Here is a 22226-nt window from a genome sequence, read left to right as displayed (position 1 = left end):
TACTGTTCCATTACTCACCCTCACTAAAGTAGCAGCAGCCACTTATTATTTGTCTCGCAGTTAGATAATAAGCTTTTTACAACTGTTTCACACCAATATTCCATAAATTTCTTACCCCCCCCCTCCCTCGCTTTTTTTCGGTCTGTTAATGACTTTCACCAGTTTGTCAAAAAAATGGTTCAAATGGCTCTGAGCACTATGGGACTTAACATCTATGGTCATCAGTCCCCTAGAACTTAGAACTACTTAAACCTAACTAACCTAAGGACATCACACAACACCCAGCCATCACGAGGCAGAGAAAATCCCTGACCCCGCCGGGAATCGAACCCGGGAACCCGGGCGTGGGAAGCGAGAACGCTACCGCACGACCACGAGATGCGGGCCACCAGTTTGTCCATATGACATACTAAGCTATGGTGTTACTGACTGGTACAACATATTATTTGGCTTATACATTCATATAGTTTTAATATTTGAACATACTGTAAAATAAGATTTATTTGTCCAGAATATCCTTGGGTATTACATTATTCTTGTGTTTTGCATCGATATAGTCATAAAATGTCACATATCTTTGTACAACCATCTTTGTACAGCTGTGAAGTCTCAATGAAGTTGTGTGGACTATCTGTTTAGTGCTAAGTTATCTGACGATGGCCTAAAATCCTGAAAGCCGGTTCATAACGGACTATTAAATATTTTTGTGGAACTTTAATACTGAGGTTTCAAATTTTTAATACGTCAGTAGTCCGCCAAGAAGTGACGGAATATTCCATAAATATTAATGATGAGGCACTGTAGTGAATAATCGGCAAGAAAAGAAATATATAGAAAACACCAACTGGAAGAAGGATAGAATGAAAGGATATGGAAAATATCCTTCTTGCCAGAAGTGGAACGGTATTCGAGAAGAAAGAAGACTGGGATATAGCATTCCGTAGACAACGAAGCACAAGGTCGGAATGAAAAAGGACGGGGAAGGAAATTAGCTGTGTTCTTTCAAAGAAAACTTCCCGACATTCTCCTTAAGCGATTTTTGGCAGTGACGTAAAACCTAGACCTGAATGGTCAAACGGGGATTTGAGTCGCCATCCTCCCGAATCCGATTCTCGTGTCTTACCTCTGCTCCACCAAGCTCTGTGGTAGCAACAGAGGGCAAGAACTGCAGGGGAAGACAGGGATTGGAATACACCTAACAAATAATTGAGGGTTTTGCGCGTAGGTGCTACTCAATGATGAAGAGGATGGTACAGAAACGAAGTCAAGGTGGGTTGCATCAAACAAATCACAAGACACAAAAAGCTTCCACTTTATATCGATGAATGAACAATTTTTGTATGTTTGTTGATTCTTAATGCAGGAATACCTTGCAGTTCAAATATTAAATTACAGTCACACTCGGACAAACTGGAGTGCTTTTTCTGAGCCTTCCACTGAGAGCTAAAAAATGGCTACTTCGACTCTTCTTGTTCTTCACCCTCGAAGTGCCGCGTGATCTCGACGAATGTGCGGCCCTTTGTCTCTGGCAGAAAGAAGAAGGTGAAGACGAGGCCGACGAAGGCGCTGGCAGTGAAGAGGAAGAAGACGGAGTAGATGCCCGCGGCGTCGCTCATCACCTGGAAGAGCTTGCCCATCAGTGTGAAGGTGACCGCCTGCACCACCGACACGACCGCCGTGGCCACGCCCTTCACGTCCGACGGGAACACCTCACCGACGATGGCCCACGGCAGCGGGCCCACCCCCAGGATGTTGAACACCTGTGCGAGCAAAGCCACCCGTCAGTCACAACAATGCGGTACCGCAGAAATGTTTGTAAGACGGAACAAGTTTCTAAAGTTGTGGTTTTTTATATAACTGATTTGGTGTGTTTGAGAACATGTCGTACCACAGGTAGTACAGAAAATGTACTGAATGACGAAAAATAGCTAAAATTCAGTATTTTTTGTTGCATAAAAGACAGATACGAGGGGTGGACCCAAAAATAACCGGAATTTCTTTCTAGAAAGCATATACTTTATTATTTTCAAATACAACCTTAATCTCCTTCGAAGTACTCTCCTTTAGCATTAATACACTTGTCCAAACGTTCATTCCAGTGTTCGAAGCACCTTTTAAATTCGTCCTCTTTGATACCTGATAGCACTTTCATGACATTTCGTTTTACGTCTTCCACATCCGCAAAACGCCTCCCTCTCAAGTCTCTTTTCACCCTCGGGAATAGGAAGAAGTCCGAGGGTGCTAAATCCGGCGAATAGGGCGCTTGGGTCAAGGTAGTCGTCTTCGTTGAGGCCAAAAACTGGCGAACGCTGAGAGCCCTGTGAGCGGGTGCATTGTCGTGCTGCAGGAACCACACGCCAGAATCCCACAAAGCCGGACGTTTTCGCGACAAGCTTCTGCGAAGCCATTTCATAACCTCCTAATAGAATTGTTGGTTTACTGTCTGGTTTTCAGGGACAAATTCAGAGTGTACAATCCCTTTGATGTCAAAAAACAGATCAACATCGTTTTCACATTCGATTTCACTTGTCGAGCTTTTTTTGGTTGAGGTGAGCCAGGTGACTTCCATTGTGATGACTGTTGTTTACTTTCTGGATCGTACCCATAGCACCATGACTCATCACCTGTAATGATTGTGTTGAAAAAATGTGGATCATCTTTGAACGCATCCTTCATTTCGAGACAGGCTTGAATGCGACGATCCCTTTGATCTCCACTTAGAAGCTTCGGCACGAATTTTGCTGCCACTCTTTACATTCCCAAATCGATGGTCAAGATGAGCTAAATTGAGCTCCAGGACAACCCGGACAAATTCTCGAAGTGGTCGATTGTACTGCGTCGATCTTCACTGATGAGATCACGGATTTTGTCGATGTTATCTTTGCTTCGAGCAGTTGAAGGTCGGCCGAAACGGCGCTGATCTTCAACCACCATTTCTCCCTTTCTAAACGCAGAAAACCTTTCGTACACTTGCGTTTTACTAAGAGCATGGTCTTTGTAGGCTGTCTGAATCATCGTAACAGTTTCACTGCCGCACGTTGTTCGTAAGAACTAGCCATTTCCTCATGTCACGTCTGCACTGTATGCACACTCAAAGAACTGCCAAAGAAACCACACTTATCACTGTTGCGTGACGCCGATGGCAGAATGACTCAGCAGAGCTCCTACTACAACCCTCTAGTGGCGCAACCTGCTACTACAAGCACACGATGTGCAACATTACGATTCCAGTTACTTTTGGGTCCCCCCTCATATACTTAATTAGTATATGTAGATATGTCTTTTTGTGACTTTCAGGTTTCCTTGGTGGAATTGTTCAGTATATGGCTATCAGGTCTGCTACCAGAACTCGTCTTTTAAATCTCACAATATTTATTCGAAACAGCATCGCCTCCTTCATTGCACAGCGCCAGAAATACGAACCTAAGGATATATCTTCTCGCACATCATGTGGTGTCCTCTACTCAGGCAGCGTCCTGCTATTGCATGTTCCTGTTGTTGACCTGGACGTGTATGAAGATGTGTGTTTATCACATCAGTTGTGCATCGTATGACATGTATGGCCCATATATGGCAGTCCACGCTCACATGGAATCTCTTATACACCTTTTCCCATGATGTCAAGGAAACTGCCATAAAGGGTGCCTCCGCTTCTTTCATTTTGACTCCTCAGCAGGTATGCTCGATGAATTTGTCTCTCAGAATAATCACTTTGGGCAAACTATATGAAAGTGTTGAAGCTCACCTGGTAGGCTGTCAGAATTGAACACGATGTTTGTTCTGTGAATCAGAGTGTGCAGTACACTTTCACATTGTACGGCGTGTTGTCGCCGGCCATCCAAGGCAGATACTTGCCAAATACCCCAGTTTGTGGCATAGGAAGTGACGTCGTTGACGCCTTGACACGCAATCTGGACATAACTTGACTGCACTAATATTCCTGGGGCTCTTTGACAACACTGTGGAGAAAACTTACATATGAGCATCCGCTCGCTTCCAGACACGCTGATTGGAAACAAAGCGCTTCTGCTTGTGTGGATTTACCAATGACTGCTAACTACTGCTCTGACTACTGAATCCTAACTTGCTGCACAACTGGACGATGAGTTGCTCGGCAAATTGGATAGTGACATATCTGATTGTCATCAATTGATTGTAGAACACAATGACGACTACTACTACTACTGCTACAATGAAATATGACACCAAAAGTACAGTGAAACTGAGTCTGCATTGAAGCTGTTACTTCGTGAGCTCTGGCAGTTTCTAGCACATCGCTCAAGTGTTTGATCAGATGAGTCTAAATCCTTCTCACTAACTTCTCGATTAGGAGCTAAGCTGCTTACTGGAAAAATCACACTCCTGTGCTAATACTGGAAATTCAGCACCTCATACAGCATATGTTTTTCTACATTGCTTAACACACTGATTAAGTCTGAGACTATAAGCAACTACATAGGTTTGGTGACCGTAATAATCAGCCAACAAACCACTAGCACCAGAAAAGCTTAGACTGCTGAGGTCCGAGGGTGTCTGTAGTTTTTTTGCGCTAATTTTATACATTTCATTTCAGGAAGACAGTAAGAGTGCAATCTGACATTCTTGATTAATAATTTGGCGCGCCTTGTAATAAAGAACAAAAAACAGTAGTTCCTGCTGTTGCTGTTACTGTTCTGGCCATTGGAATTCCCACTGCTTTTGTTACTATTTCTGTTTCTGCAGTTGTTGTTCCATCTGCAGTTGTGGCTGCCCTCAGAGTGAATAGGTGCCCGGTAAGAAAGTCCTTGTCGCCACTTTTCTATACTACATAGGCTGAACACACCGGGTGATACTGGTTGGTTGGTTGGTTGGTTTGTGGGATTAAAGGGACCAGACTGCGACGGTCATCGGTCCCTTTTTCCAAAAAATTAAAACCACCTAAAGAGAATAAAAACGAACAGCAGGAAAGACGTCAGACGACACAGGACAAGAAATACTCCGACAGAGAGCAGACAAAACAAATTAAAATCACACAGAGTGTGACGGTGGTTGGCCGACCATAGAGAAAAAAAAGGAAAAGCCAACCACCGAGAATACATTAAAAACTCAGTTTAAAATCGGAGGCCAAAAGCCAGAATTAACACTAAAAAACAGAAACACTCAGATTAAATAATAAAAAAAACCCTGCCCGAATAAAACGCAAAACTAAGCCAGCCATAGCAGGGCCATCTGTTAAAAGGGCAGGGAGCGTGTCAGGCAGTGCGAACGTCTGCCTGAGCACAGCTAAAAGCGGACACTCCAAGAAAATGTGGACCACAGATAAAATGGAGCCGCAGCGACATAGAGGTGGGTCCTCACGGCGCAATAAGTGGCCGTGGGTCATCCGTGTGTGCCCAATGCGCAGTCGGCAGAGGACGACAGACTCCTTGCGAGAGACGCGCAAGGAGGAGTGCCACACAGTCGTCGCCGCCTTGATAGGGCGAAGTTTGTTGGGCATGGGCAGGTTGCGCCATTCAGTGTCCCATAAATCGAAAAGTTTTCGGCGTAAGATTGCCCGCAAATCAGTCACTGGGAGGCCAATCTCGAGAGGTGGTTTACTGGTGGCCTCTTTCGCCAGGCGGTCAACATTTTCATTGCCGGGTATCCCAACATGACCGGGGGTCCACACAAAGACCACAGAGCGGCCGCAACGTGCAAGAGTATGCAGGGACTCCTGGATAGCCATCACCAGACTGGAACGAGGTAAACACTGGTCGAGAGCTCGTAAACCGCTCAGGGAATCGCTACAGATAACGAAGGACTCACCTGACCAGGAGCGGATATACTCTAGGGCTCGAAAGATAGCAACCATCTCAGCAGTGTAAACGCTGCAGCCAGCCGGCAAGGATCGTTGTTCGTAATGGTCCCCTAGAGTTAGCGCCTCACTGACAGGATGGAATAAAAGCGGCGGCGGAAGGCCTCTGGAGGGACTGAGTCCTTCGGGCCCTGTGCCAAGTCGAGCCGAAGGCAAGGGCGAGGAACACACCATGGGGGTGTACGCAAAGTGGCCCGAAAAGGAGGTGGAACAGTGAAAACCCTAAGCCCGGAGAGAAGCTCTTTGACGCGGACCGCGATCGTACAACCTGACCAGGGCCGACTTTCTGGCAGATGGACGACCGATCGCGGGAACAGAAGACGATAGTTTGGATGCCCGGGCAAGCTAAAAACATGGGCAGCATAAGTGGCCAGTAAATTTTGGCGCCTTAACCGCAATGGAGGGACACTTGCCTCCGCAAGTATGCTGTCCACTGGGCTGGTCCGGAAAGCACCAGTGGCAAGGCGTATTCCGCTGTGTAGGATTGGGTCCAGTACCCGCAGCGCAGATGGGGATGCTGAGCCATAAGCCAGGCTCCCATAATCCAGACGAGACTGGATTAACGCCTAATAGAGCCGTAGGAGAGTAGATCGGTCGGCGCCCCACCTGGTGTGGCTCAGGCATCGCAGAGCATTTAGATGCCGCCAACACATCTGTTTAAGCTGCCGAATATGAGGCAGCCAAGTCACCCGGACATCAAAAACTACATCCAAAAACCTGTGTGTCTCAACCACAGCAAGACGTCCGCCATCAAGATAAAGCCGCGGCTCCAGGTTAACAGTGCATCGCCGGCAGAAATGCATAACGCAGGTCTTGGCAGCCAAAAACTGAAAGCCATGTGCTTCAGCCCAGGACTGCGCCTTACGGATAGTGCCCTGTAGCTGACATTCAGCAGCTGCAATGCCAATAGAGCCGTAGTAAAGGCAGAAGTCGTCAGCATACAGGGACGCTGAGACAGACGTCCCCACCGCCGCAGCGAGCCCGTTAATGGCTATTAAAAACAGGCAGACACTTAAAACTGATCCCCGTGGCACACCGTTCTCCTGGACTCTGGAGAAACTATGGGAGGCCGGACTTGCACGCGAAAGGTATGATACGACAGAAATTTTCTGATAAAGATCGGCAGAGGGCCCCGAAGACCCCATCCATGAAGTGTAGAAAGGATGTGATGACGCCATGTCGTATCGTACGCCTTCCGCATATCGAAAAGACACCGACCAGGTGCTGACGGAGGGCAAAGGCAGTACAGATGGCCGACTCCAGGCTCACCAGATTGTCGGCGGCGGAGCGGCCTTTACGGAACCCACCCTGAGATGGAGCCAGAAGGCCCCGAGACTCCAGTACCCAATTCAAGCGCCGGCTCACCATCCGTTCAAGCAACTTGCAAAGAACGTTGGTGAGGCTAATGGGACGGTAGCTGTCCACCTCCAAAGGGGTCTTGCCTGGTTTCAGAATGGGGATAACAATACTTTCCCACCATTGCGACAGAAACTCACCCTCGACCCAAATACGGTTGTAAAGGTCGAGGAGCCGTTGCTGGCAGTCCACTGAAAGGCGTTTCAGCATCTGAAAGTGGATGCCATCTGGCCCAGGAGCGGTATCAGGGCAAGCGGCTAGGGCACTGCAAAATTCCCACTCACTGAATGGAACATTGTACGATTCTGGATGGTGGGTGCGAAATGAAGGGCTCCGACGTTCCATCCGCTCTTTAATGGAGCGGAAGGCCAGGGGGTAATTCGCAGAAGCGGAACTCAGAGCAAAATGCTCTGCCAAGCGGTTTGCAATGACGTCGGAGTCAGTACAAACTGCTCCATTCAGTGAGAGCGCAGGGACGCTGACAGTGGTCCGATAGCCGTAGACGCGTCGAATCTTGGCCCAGACCTGCGATAGAGTGACATGGAGGCCAATGGTTGACACATACCGCTCCCAGCACTCCTGCTTGCGTTGGCGGATAAGGCGGCGGGCTCGCGCACGCAGCTGTTTGAAGGCAATAAGGTGTTCGATAGAGGGATGTCGCTTGTGACGCTGGAGCGCCCGCCGGCGATCTTTAATCGCTTCAGCGATCTCAGGCGACCACCAAGGCACAGTCAGCCACCAAGGGGACCCAGAAGAACGGGGAATGGCAGATTCGGCGGCAGTTACGATGCCGGTGGTGACCGATTGAACCACCGCATCAATGTCATCACTAGAGAGAGGCTCAATAGCGGCAGTGGAGGAAAACAAGTCCCAGTCAGCCTTATTCATGGCCCACCTGCAAGGCCGCCCAGAAGACTGACGCTGTGGTAGTGACAGAAAGATCGGAAAGTGGTCACTACCTCACAGGTCGTCATGCACACTCCAGTCGACAGACGGTAAGAGGCTAGGGCTGCAGATCGAAAGGTTGATGGCGGAGTACGTGCCATGCGCCACGCTGAAGTGTGTGAAGGAACCATCGTTTAAAAGTGAAAGATCGAGCTGCGCCAATAAATGCTCAATGGTGGCGCCTCGACCTGTCGCCACCAACCCACCCCAAAGAGGGTTATGGGCGTTGAAGTCGCCCAGTAACAGGAAAAGAGGCGGCAATTGGGCTATCAGCACAGACAGGACATGCTGCGCAACATCATCATCCGGTGGAAGGTAAAGACTGCAGACGGTAACAGCCTGTGGCGTCCACGCCCGAACAGTGACAGCCTCTAAATGTGTTTGTAGAGGGACAGACTCGCTGTGAAGAGAGTTAAGGACATATATGCAGACGCCACCAGACACCCTTTCATAAACTGCCCGGTTCTTATAATAACCCCGATAGCCACGGAGGGTGGGGGTTCGCATTGCTGGAAACCAAGTTTCCTGAATAGCAATGCAGAAGAAAGGATGAAGTCTGATAAATTGTCGGAGCTCAGCTAGATGGTGCAAAAAACCGCTGCAGTTCCACTGGTGTATGACAGTGTCCATGTCTGAGAAGGCGTGAAGGGACTGGGAAGGCAATTTACGCCGCTTGTTCACTCGCTGCCACCAATTCAGAACCCGCACGAGTGACATCCATGGCGTCTGAGGGACCGGCGAGATCCAGGTCTTCAGCAGACGCCAGAATCTCGACCTCGTCCTCAGACGCTGAGCTTGTTGGAAGCGGTGGGACGGGTGCCACCACAATGTCGGGATTCTTGGGTACCTTTTGCTTTTTCAGCTTACTTCGCTCTGCCTTCGGTGGTTCAGGCTGGGAGGGCTTCACTGGGTCAGTCTCAGGGACGGACGACAACCGTGAGGCCCTACGACCAGGGACTGGTGGTTGTTTGAGCCACTTGCGGCTGTCTAGTACCGGTCGGAACTTGCGAATGGAGGTCCTCAAGGAACCCCTTCCTGGCAACAGTAGCTGAAGAAGTCTTACGCTTCTCTGGCTGGGAAGGGGGAACTGATGTCCCTGATGGTTGGGGGGGGGGGGGGGGAGGCCTTGCTCCTGAAGTACATGGAGCAGGAGCAACAGGGAGTGTAGTGCCCCCCCACCATCAAGGGGGCAGGTGTGGTTCTCTGGCTCTGAGAGCTAATGGTGTGTGGTGCAGCTATAGGAACTGTAACAGGAGCGACGGTGGCGGCATAAGTGGACGTCATTCGTACTGGATGCAGTCGTTCAAACTTACGCTTAGCCTCAGTGTAGGTCAGCCTATCCAGGGTCTTGTATTCCATTATTTTCCGCTCCTTCTGGAGAATCTTACAGTCCAGCGAGCAAGGGGGATGGTGCTCCCCGCAGTTGACACAGATGGGAGGCGGGGCACATGGAGTAGCAGGATGGGACAGGCGACCACAATCGCGACATATGAGGCTGGAAGCACAGCGAGAAGACATATGGCCGAACTTCCAACACTTGAAGCACCACATCGGGGGAGGGATATAGAGCTTGACATCACAACGGTATACCATCACCTTGACCTTCTCAGGTAACGTGTCACCCTCGAAGGCCAAGATGAAGGCACCGGTGGCAACTTGGTGATCCCTCGGACCCCGGTGGACGCGCTGGACGAAATGGACCCCTCGTCGCTCTAAGTTGGCGCGCAGCTCGTCATCGGACTGTAAAAGGAGATCTCTGTGAAAAATAATTCCCTGGACCATATTTAAGCTTTTATGTGGGGTGATAGTAACAGAAACATCCCCAGCTTCGTACAAGCGAGCAAGGCTTGTGACTGGGCAGAGGATGCTGTTTTTATTAAGACTGACCCTGACCGCATTTAGGACAAGCCCTCCACCTCCCCGAACTTGTCCTCTAAATGTTCGGCAAAGAACTGAGGCTTCACAGACACAAACGATTCCCCGTCAGCTCTGGTACAGACGAGATACCGGAGCGAATACCTTTCGCTCTCATTCATAGCCTTTCGTTCCTCCCATGGTGTGGCCAGGGAGGGGAACGATTTGGGGTCATACACATTAGCCTTAAAGTGAGCTTTGGAACGCTTAGAGACTGCTGACGGCTGGCCGCCAGCGAGAGATGATGTACCACGCTTCACTGCGGGTCATCCGCAATGATGCCACCTACTCCGACCAAGGGCCCTCCCCACGGGCGCCACCCAGCCACAGCAAAGGCCACCTGGCAGGGTGGCCATTGCCGGGAATTCCAATGCCCCAGGGAGATGGGCATCTACTCCTTGGCATACATGGGGAGTTAACGGCGCAGGCATCAGTAGAGCGATCCCTGTGTTGTCAGGGGGCTACAACCAACAGGGTACATGGCAGCCCCACCACAACGGACTGGCTACCGTGTTGGATTTTAGGTGACATATCGTCCATTGTTTTCATCTGTGCAGAAACTGGCACTGCTCATCGCATGGCGGAAAGTGCACGCAGGAACTGATCCATGCCCAAGACATGGAGAGCGGGCAGGACTGCAATGCAACGACGAATAAGCTGGCGAAAGTTCTCAACGCAAGATGGACACAATGCACCAAGTAAGGCGCCCTTCCCCAATCGGCTCGCTCTTCAGAAAAATTGTGAGATATGGAGGTCAAACCCGACAGGGGACCATCACATAAGGCCGAAACGTTTGAGACTCCTTTTAGTCGCCTCTTACGACAGGCAGGAATACCGCGGGCCTATTCTAACCCCCGAACCCGCAAGGGGCCGGGTGATACTTCCCCTGGCAGTGACGTAGAGACCAGGAACAAACAGATGGTTCCTGTGGTCAATGACAATGGAGTTCATGAAGTGAACAGCTAACCTGAAGCAAGGATAAGAGCGTAGAGTAAGTTATCGTTCAAGTGAGTGTTAATAGTTCAGGGAATGATCTGCATCTGAAAATGTAAATACGAGCGTGTCGAAGGCTTCAGAGAACAGTGAGAACTGCTGGACAAGTGTAGCGTCGCGATTTTTACAGACTCTGTCGCGTCCATGTATGCTCAAAAGTGACGTGCCCGTGGCAACGGTGGTGCCCTCCACGGAAGCAAGTTGGGGCCGTTGTAAAGAAAACCATGTATATCTGATCTTTCTTCCTTGTCGGTAGTTGGGCTGGTCAGGAAATCTGAGTCACCATCACATACTAAACCAAAACGATTTTAAAACATTGTACAGAGTGGGTAAAGGTTGTCAGATGAATGTATTTAAAGAACTAGAAATATTCGTATGGAAATATGTTACTGAATGACAAGCTAAAAACCAATAACGTACGTCTTTTAAAACTTTTCCACGGTTGACGTCGGTTTCAGCAACTGCATAAACACCTATTAGTTCCCTGAGCCTTTCCTTAAAAAAAATAACTGTTATAACTGTGTGGTAACATACACTGACAAGCCAAAATATTACGACCACTTTCTTAATGGCGTGTTGGCTCACATTTGTAACGCAATACATCACCGATTCTGCGTATTATCGGTTACAAAGGAGCTATGTGGCATCAAGTGTCATGTAATTCCCGTAAATACACTACTGGCCATTAAAATTGCTACACCAAGAAGAAATGCAGATGATAAACGGGTATTCGTTGAACAAATATATTATACTAGAACTGACATGTGATTACATTTTCACGCAATCTGGGTGCATACATCCTGAGAAATCAGTACCCAGAACAACCCCTTCTTGCCGTAATAGCGGCCTTGAGTCGGCATTGAGTCAAACAGAGCTTAGATAGCGTCGCGTGATAAACAAAGTAAGAGCCTATGAAATATCAGACCAGCTGTGTGGCTGGATTGAAGAGTTTTTAGCAAACAGAACACAGCATGTTGTTCTCAATGGAGAGACGTCTACAGACGTTAAAGTAACCTCTGGCGTGCCACAGGGGAGTGTTATGGGACCATTGGTTTACGCAATATATATAAATGACCTAGTAGATAGTGTCGGAAGTTCAATGCGGCTTTTCGCGGATGATACTGTAGTATACAGAGAAGTTGCAGCATTAGAAAATTGTAGTGAAATGCAGGAAGATCTGCAGCGGATAGGCACTTGGTGCAAGGAGTGGCAACTGACCCGTAACATAGACAAATGTAATGTATTACGAATACATAGAAAGAAGAATCCTTTATTGTATAATTATGTGATAGCGGAACAAACACTGGTAGCAGTTACTTCTGTAAAATATCTGGGAGTATGCGTGCAGAACGATTTGAAGTGGAATGATCATATAAAATTAATTGTTGGTAAGGCGGGTACCAGGTTGAGATTCATTGGGACGGACCTTAGAAAATGTAGTCCATCAACAAAGGAGATGGCTTACAAAACACTCGTTCGACCTATACTTGAGTATTGCTCATCAGTGTGGAATCCGTACCAGATCGGGTTGACGGAGGAGATAGAGAAGATCCAAAGAAGAGCGGCGCGTTTCGTCACAGGGTTATTTGGTAAGCGTGACAGCGTTACGGAGATGTTTAGCAAACTCAAGTGGCAGACTCTGCAAGAGAGGCGCTCTGCATCGCGGTGTAGCTTCCTGTCCAGGTTTCGAGAGGGTGCGTTTCTGGATGAGGTATCGAATATATTGCTTCCCCCTACTTATACCTCCCGAAGAGATCACGAATGTAAAATTAGACATTCGAGCGCGCACGGAGGCTACCCGGCAGTCGTTCTTCCCGCAAACCATACGCGACTGGAACAGGAAAGGGAGGTAATGACAGTGGCACGTAAAGTGCCCTCCGCCACTCACTGTTTGGTGGCTTGCGGAGTATAAATGTAGATGTAGATGTAGATGTACAGGTACAGATGCGCATGCAGCTTCAACACGATACCATAGTTCATCAAGAGTAGTGACTGGAGTATTGTGACGAGCCAGTTGCTCGGCCACCATTGACCAGACGTTATCAATAGGTGTGAGATCTGGAGAATGTGCTGGCCAGGGCAGCAGTCGAACATTTTCTGTATCCTAAAGGCCCGTACAGGAGCTGCAACATGCGGTCGTGCATTATCCTGCTGAAATGTAGTGTTTCTCAGGGATCGAATGAAGGGTCGTAACACATCTGAAATGTAACGTCTACTGTTCAAAGTTCTGTCAATGAGAACAAGAGTTGACCGCGATGTGTAACCAATGGCACCCCATACCATCACGCCGGGTGACACGCCAGTATGGTGATGAATTCACGCTTCCAATGTGCGTTCATCGCGATGTCGCCAAACACCGTGACCATCATGATACTGTAAACAGAACCTGGATTCATCCGATAAAATGAAGTTTTACCATTCGTGCACCCAGGTTCGTCATTGAGTACACCATCGCAGGCGCTCCTATCTGTGATGCAGCGTCAAGGGTAACCGCAGCCATGGTCACCGACCTGATAGTCCATGGTGCTGCAAACGTCGTCGAACTGTTCGTAGCCGGCCGAAGTGGCCGTGCGGTTAAAGGCGCTGCAGTCTGGAACCGCAAGACCGCTACGGTCGCAGGTTCGAATCCTGCCTCGGGCATGGATGTTTGTGATGTCCTTAGGTTAGTTAGGTTTAATTAGTTCTAAGTTCTAGGGGACTAATGACCTCAGCAGTTGAGTTACATAGTGCTCAGAGCCATTTGAACCATTTGAACTGTTCGTGCAGATGGTTGTTGTCTTGCAAATGTCCCCATCTGTTGACTCAGGGATCAAGACGTGGCTGAACGATCCGTTACAGCCATGCGGATAGGATGCCTGTCATCTCGATTGCTAGTGGTACGAGGCCGTTGGGATCCAGCACGGAGTTCCGTATTACACTCCTGAACCCACCGATTCCATATTCTGCTAACAGTCATTGGATCTCGACCAACGCGAGCAGCAATGTTGCGATCCGATAAACCGCATTCGCGATAGGCTACAATCTGACCTTTATCAAAGTCGGAAACGTGATGGTACGCATTTCTCCTCCTTACACGAGGCATCACAACAACTTTTCACCAGGCAACGCTGGTCAACTGCTGTCTGTGTATGAGAAATCGGTTGGAAACTTTGCTCATGTCAGCACGTTGTAGGTGTCGCCACCGGCGCCAACCTTGTGTGAATGCTCTGAAAAGTTAATCATTTGCATATCACAGCATCTTCCTCCTGTCAGTTAAATTTCGCGTCTGTAGCATGTCATCTACGTGGTGTAGCAATTTTAATGGCCAGTAGTGTAGAAATATTCATAAATGGCTAAACGTATGGAAATAAGTTACTGAATGACAAGCTAAAAACCAATAATGTAAGTTTTTTAAAACTTTCCCACGGTTGACGTCTGTTTCAGCAACTACATAAACACCTATTGGTTCCCTGAGCCTTTCCTTAAAAAAGAAAAAAATAACTGTGTTGTAGCATACACTGACGAGCCAAAACATTACTTTCACCTGCTTAATGGCGTGTTGGCTCATCTTTGTAACGCAATATATCACCGATTTTGCGTATCATCGGTTATAAAGGTCTTCGATAGATTTGTGGACCTATGTGGCATCAAGTGTCATGTAATTCCCGTAAATAACTGGCCGCTGATTTGTGTACGCGACGATGGTACTCGATAGCAACCCAGATGGGAACCATCAGAATCACGTCAGGCGAATTTGGTGGATAAAACATTAACATGATTTCACTATCATTCTCCTCGAACCATTATAGCACGATTCTGGCTTCGAGACACGGTCAATTGTACTGCCGAAAGATGCCGGTGGTCCGCAGCTGACATGGTGTCTTCGATTACTACCACAGGCCCCATGGAAGAGCAGGAGGATGTCTATCAAAACATAATACTGCACCCACCAGCCTATTTCTGTGGTCCGCTGCACGTTTCGAGGAGCCATTCGCCTTGATGACAGCGTTTCAGGAAACGAATGTCGATCTGGTGTAGCAAAAATGTGATTCATCGGACGAATTGACACGTCTTCAGTGATACACGGTCCAATCGCGATGATTTCGAGCCCAGTCCAATCATAGCTGACGATGTCGTTGGGCCAACATGTTAACACGCAGGGGTCGTCCGCTGTGGAGCCCCTTGTTTAACAATGTGCGCTGAATGACGTGCTTCGAAACACATTTGCGTCCACCGGCATTGTGGTCTTTCGCAAGAGGTGTCATAGATCGCCATCTATCCTACTTTACAGAGCAGACAACCGTCCAAATCCCACGTTCTGTGAAGAGTCCTGAACGTCCAACCGCTTTGAGCCTAGTGGTAGTGTCACTGCCCTCCTACCACTTTCTGTAGATGCTCCTGACAATGGCACATGAACATTCGACCAGCTTCGCCGTTTTCGAGATACTCGTTCATAGTATCTGCTTAATAATAACCTGTCCTTTGACAAAATCGCTTACTGCAATGAATTTCTCCATTTGCAAGGAATATCGTCGCTAGGGTAAACCCCCATCCGTCTGTGCTCAGCTTACACACTTTTCTGACTGCATTACGTCCCCGCAACGCCACCAGGAGGAATCCAATCTTGCAGTGGGCAGTGGTCACAATGTTTTAGCTGATCAGTGTATGTACACTACTGGCCATTAAAATTGCTACACCACGAAGATGACGTGCTACAGACACGAAATTTAACCGACAGGAAGAAGATGCTGTGATATGCAAATGATTAGCGTTTCAGAGCATTCACACAAGGTTGGCGCCGGTGGCGACACCTACAACGTGCTGACATGAGCAAAGTTTCCAACCGATTTCTCATACATAAACAGCAGTTGACCGGCGTTGCCTGGTGAAACGTTGTTGTGATACCTCGTGTAAGGAGGAGGAATGCGAACCAACACGTTTCCGACTTTGATAAGGGTCGGATTGTAGCCTATCGCGATTACGGTTTATAGTATCGCGACATTGCTGCTCGCCCTGGTCGAGATCCAATGACTGTTAGCAGAATATGGAATCGGTGGGTTCAAGAGGGTAATACGGAACGCCGTGTTGGATCCCAACGGCCTCATATCACTAGCAGCGAGATGACAGGCATCTTATCCACATGGCTGTAACGGATCGTGCAGCCACGTCTCGATCCCTGAGTCAACAGATGGGGACGTCTGCAAGACAACAACCATCTGCACGAACAGTTCGACGACGTTCGTAGCAGCTTGGACTATCAGCTCAGAGACCATGTCTGCGGTTACCCTTGACGCTGCATCACAGACAGGAGCGCCTGAGATTGTGTGCTCAACGACGAACCTGGGTGTACGAATGGCAAAACGTCATTTTTCGGGTGAATCCAGGTTCTGTTTACACCATCATGACGGTCGCATCCGTGTTTGGCGACATCGCGGTGAACGCACATTGGAAGCGTGTATTCGTCATCGCCATACTGGCGTGTCACCCGGCCTGATGGTATGGGGAGCCATTGGTTATACGTCTCGGTCACCTCTTGTTCGCATTGACGGCACTTTTAACAGTGGACGTTACATTTCAGATGTGTTACGATCCGTGGCTCTACCCTTCATTCGATTCCTGCGAAATCCTAAATTTCAGGTCCTGTACGGGCCTTTCTGGATACAGAGAATGTTCGACTGCTGCCCTGGCCAGCACATTCTCCAGATCTCTCACCAATTGAAAACGTCTGGTCAATGGTGGCCGAGCAACTGGCTCGTCACAATACGCCAGTCACTACTCTTGATGAACTGTGGTATCGTGTTGAAGCTGCATGGGCAGCTGTACCTGTACACGACATCCAATCTCTGTTTGACTCAATGCCCAGGCGTATCAAGGCCGTTATTACGGCCAGAGGTGGTTGTTCTGGGTACTGATTTCTCAGGATCTATGAACCCAAATTGCGTGAAAATGTAATCACATGTCAGTTCTAGTATAATATATTTGTCCAATGAATACCCGTTTGTCATCTGCATTTCTTCTTGGTGTAGCAATTTTAATGGTCAGTAGTGTGTTACAGTCTGTGGTTGCCATTAAAAAACACAGTCTTTGATAATAGTTGTTTTATAGTTCAGCTCTGTGGAATTGTAAGCAATTATATTGCTTTTGTTTACAGTAGAAGAAATGTGTATTCACCACATACGCAAGTAACAGGCTATTTCTCTACACATTGCCATGTTAAAATATTTATGAATCATAACCCAATGTCCTAAATAGCAAAAATATATTTGAAATACAAATTTTCGATTAGGTTCCATCTAATTGGACTGAAATTTCACCTGTGGCCATATTACTTCAGCATTTCTCTACGCTTTTATCTGTTAAAGAAGGTGTTCCATGTGTCATTCACACTTTTGGATGAAATGTTGCTCTCCTCTTTGCATTGAGTTGCGAATTATTTCAAACTTCTCTGGATCATTTCGTTAATCGTGACCCACTGAATAATTCGATGTTTTCAATGGTAGTGCTGTACATTTCACTTCTGAGATGACTCCACGTAGAAAAACGCAGAGGACTGAGGTCTGGTGATCTTGGAGATATGAGTACAGACCCTTCTCAACCTGTCCATCCTAAGACCACATTGGAACATTGGATGACTTCTTTCAGCAGCAGTGACATATGCATGTGCCTCATTATGCATGTAGCGCATTTCCTGACCATGTGTAACCTAACATTTTAAATCTTATGGGAATTAAATAAAAAATTTTACATTTCTAACACATGTGTACTAACTACAAAAATGTTGCATGCTAAAATCCCTGGTGTCTCGTAACCATATATTCACAAATATATCTTGCGAAAAGCTCATTGCACACCGATATTTACTGGAAATTTTTTTCTTCTTCTATCATATATTTTCACCCATTTTAGTTTTTGTTATGAATTATTATATACCCTGTAAACAACATGAAAAGCAAGGGTCCCAACGCACTTCCCTGTCACATGCATGAACTTTATTCCACAAGATAACATGGTGCATCTCCCTAAAGTCAATGAATGCAGTACTAAACTAGATCCCATTGTGTATGATCACCTTGATCTCATGGGTGAACAGAGGATGATTTTATTGTTCCTGTAGTCTGGGATATTATGGCACATGAAGTACATACTGAGACAACACTCACAGGAAAAGCAATCATGGCGGCGAGTGGCAGCCACTGCACAGCAGTGAGATCTGTGTGCACCACATCCTTGAGATAGAAGAGGACGCTGAGTGTAGCCATGGTGAGGACGCAGCCAGCAAACGAGAGTAGCATCAGCGGCCGGCGGCCAGCTCGGTCTGCCAACAGAGATGTGGCAACACTGCTTGCTGTTTGCACTGCTGCCACGATGATGGCGCACACATCTGCGTCCAGTGCCACACCCGACTGCTGAAAGGTGTCAGTGGTGTAGCCCGTGAGCACGGAAAGCCCCGTGAACACCTGTGTCAGGATCAGCACCACACACACCACCAGCGCCCGTCGGCTGCCACGCCTTTGCACCAGCTTGCCCATCAGTTCCAGCTGTGACTGCTGGGCCTCTGTCATAACAATGCATAGTCAGCTTATGTTCCTCTGCTGCTGCACTGCTGTATCACGTTATTTTAATCAACTCCTTAATACAACATCTAATGATTATCATTTCCCTATCCCTCCACCTTACAGTGTAGGAAACCCAATGATCCCTCCAATTGCTCATCAATCATGTTACATCTTGATATAATCAATGGTTCCTCAAGCTAAACCCTTCAAATACTCCAGCAATACTTATGCAACGAAATGCGCACAACTTCTGTCATTAAGTCACAAACCTATACAACTGACACACTAATACACCTCAGACTAGTACTTGACTGGCAACTAATATAGAAACCCTCATCTTGAGATGATCCAACAAAAAGTCACCAGCAGTTTACAACTGCTAACTGACTGAATATGGAAATCGTATCCTATGCTATTGTTGTCTGGATAGCTGTACCACCAAAGTTATATCAGTTCCTCTAAAAATTTAGCACAGTGATGTCTGTCTTACGTACTTTATCCATTTATCTTCCCCCATTTGGATCCTTTACCATCCAGTCAAATTTCCACTGCTCGTCACTCACATGAAAGGCACCAGAAAGTCTGACACTATCCACAAACTCGATTAGAACAACACCACTGTTTCCCTTCTAACAACTGATCCTGATTTCCTGCTGGCCGAGGTGGCCGAGCGGTTCTTGGCGCTACAGTCTGGAACCGCGCGACCGCTACAGTCACAGGTTCGAATCCTGCTTCGGGCATGGATGTGTTTGATGTCCTTAGGTTAGTTAGGTTTAAGTAGTTCTAAGTTCTAGGGGACTGATGACCTCAGCAGTTAAGTCCCATAGTGCTCAGAGCCATTTGAACCATTTGAACCTGATTTCCTGCTGCTACAGTAACAATACATCTACATATACTCTCTATACCCTGCCCCAACTTCAACCAATTCTGTTTCCTATACAATGAAACCTCTCCTAACATTTATTAATCCTGCCACCTCTTACTCATCTCTCCCTATCGTATCCCATATCAGGGCTCTCTATCTCCATCTCCATCTCTATCTTTCACTGATCCTTTTCTCTTCATATCATAGGCAGGCCCAGAGCCCAGTCCCTTCTCCATTTCTGTCTCTTACCATCAGTTCCACAGTTACCATCATCTCTACATCATACACTTTTCTTTTATACCCACATACATCCTATAACACTACAGAACATGTAACCTTTCCTGTTTAACTAGCACTTTGCTGTGGAGGTCCTTGAGCCATCAGTGAATATGTTGTGATTCTTTTTAAGACCATCATATTTCTGCACCATCTTATTATTTTTGTTGTGTTTTATTATGTATCTTTTAAATTACAAAATGAAATGTGAACAATTTATTTTAATATCATACATGACAGTCATCTTTTAATAATTATAAAAGGCTTTGTGAAATTATCTCATTTCAAATTATTTTGTATCGAATTTATGCATTTTAACACATTTTTTACTAAAGAGGAAGCGGTTGTGCCACACGCTGCACCTCCCCCTTCCCTTCTACCCCCAACCCATGTAAGGCAAGGGAGGTGAAATAACATTAAGAAATGTTTGTTGTCTATAACCATTAGTTAATGACATGTCACATGAATGGTGGAAAACTACTTAACTCATTTGCATACCATAGCTTCTTAATATAAGAGGATTCTATTTACAAAAGAACAAGTTTCAAACATTGTTCACATGCATCTGTAGCCAAAATTTATCTTGAGCTGGAACTAAATGAATTCGAAACTCAAATATCTCTCACTGATATCGGTTTTCTGTATATAATGGTATATATTTGTGTCTTGCTTATAATAACTTATTTGGAGACTCATTTCTGGTGTCTCCAAAGTTTTTACTAGATTATAGACATTATTGGTGATAATTCTGAGGAAGTGAATCGGAAGAGTTATCTATATATGTCTGTGACTGCTGTCCTGGGATACAATATCATGCAGACAGCATACAAGCCATCAGTCACTGGATGGTAGCACATTAGCCTTGCACCATCTGGTAGTGATATGCGTTAAGGTATCTGAGGAAAAGTCAGTTCATTTCAACATAGTGAGTCATACCCAACAAAGCAACCTTGAAGTTATCATTAGCAAAATGGACATATTGTTGTAAAACCTTACTGTGTGATATAAATCTATATTAGTTATTTTCATTTAAAGGCTTCAGAGGATGTTAGTAATTAATTTTGTAAAGATTAATTACTACCATCAGCTTAGCTGTGGTCCAGAAGAGATAAATCTTGTGGAAATAAAAGCCGTTATGATGTACTTGCAGTTGACATACCTAATCCCATATTGAATACTGATTTCATATAGAGTACTTAAAAACATCAGTTATAATTATCAATCTAAATTAATGTTAATAAACTAACAACAAAATCCATCACTAAATAAAATAGCCTCTCAACATGGAGCTAAATCTTCATTGCAATTTCTCTCAAAAGATCATGCAGCATTCCAAATTTACAGTGTGCTATCTTTTGATGGGGTGGACAACTTGCTTTTTCTACGATTTTCATTGAATATCTAATCAATGGTGCCATTGCATATCTAATCAATGGTGCCATATAATTTTGTACTAATAAGCAAAGCATGTTTAATAAATACAGCTGTCTGGCGTGAGATCCAAAGGAAGGCAGCGCCATTCACCTCGCTGCTCCTCGACGTATTTCTGTACAATTCCAAGCTCCTCCTGGATCGCTTCCTCGGACACGGCACCTCGCAGCCGCCTCAAGGCATTCTTGGCTTCCTCGTCCCTGCCGCGCAGCGCCAGGAAGTACGGTGACTCGGGCATCCAGAGAAAGCCCAGCATGAAGAGGACTGGCACGGCGGCCGACACGATGGCCACTGCCGAGTAGGACATGTAGGGGCCCATGCAGTAGGAGGCGAGCGAGCCCAGGCACATGGCGAACTGGAAGACGGTGGCCAGCATGCCCCGCACTTTGGCCTCCGCCACTTCCCCCACGTACATCGGTACCAGGCACACGCTGGCGCCGATGCTCAGACCAGCCACCACACGCGACGCTATCAGCATTCCCGCCGAGTCTGCAAACAGCACCTGTCAACCAAGGATACTGGTCACTATATTTCTGTTACATCTTGTCAGATTCGCTCCTGTTTCCGACAAGTCTGCCAGGCGTTATGTGGTCCAGACGATTGCTATCTCATGAGTTCTTCCTGTTACAAATACAGAATTTCATTTCCAGCATTTTTACTATATGTTTTATGATAATTCAACAGTACTTTCAATAACTTGCCTCCCACATGCTAAAACTTCACAATCGAGTCCAGTTGTCAGGTATATTTTCCTTTCTTTGGACCAGTACTTGACTTTAACGATTAGTCAGCGGGCTCTTATCAATCGCTAAAGATTCAAGTAATGGCAATCAGACTAATTTCTAACTAATTGAAGCCGGCCGCGGTGGTCTCGCGGTTCTAGGCGCTTCAGTCCGGAACCGCGTGACTGCTACGGTCGCAGGTTCAAATCCTGCCTAGGGCATTGGTGTGTATGATATCCTTAGGTTAGTTAGGTTTAAGTAGTTCTAAGTTCTAGGGGACTGATGACCTCAGATGTTAAGTCCCATAGTGCTCAGAGCCATTTGAACCATATGAACTAATTTAACTACAACATGCG

General features: G+C 46.8%; 1 protein-coding gene across 2 annotated transcripts in view; it reads right to left on the bottom strand.

The window, feature by feature from the left end:
- Nucleotides 1-438: 438 nt before the first annotated feature.
- Nucleotides 439-22226, bottom strand: part of LOC126259725 (facilitated trehalose transporter Tret1-like) — a 120226-nt gene continuing 98438 nt past the window's right edge. For both annotated transcript variants that reach the window (XM_049956705.1, XM_049956706.1), the window contains exons 4-6: nt 21242-21650; nt 18181-18575; nt 439-1760 (exon numbers count right to left, since the gene is read on the bottom strand). In XM_049956705.1, coding sequence (XP_049812662.1) covers nt 1455-1760; nt 18181-18575; nt 21242-21650 — 1110 coding nt within the window. In that variant the 3' untranslated portion in view covers nt 439-1454. The remainder of the gene's footprint in view (nt 1761-18180; nt 18576-21241; nt 21651-22226) is intronic.

This window comes from Schistocerca nitens, chromosome 5, assembly GCF_023898315.1.
Source record: "Schistocerca nitens isolate TAMUIC-IGC-003100 chromosome 5, iqSchNite1.1, whole genome shotgun sequence".
NCBI lineage: Eukaryota > Metazoa > Arthropoda > Insecta > Orthoptera > Acrididae > Schistocerca > Schistocerca nitens.
This window is presented reverse-complemented; position numbering and strand designations above follow the sequence as displayed.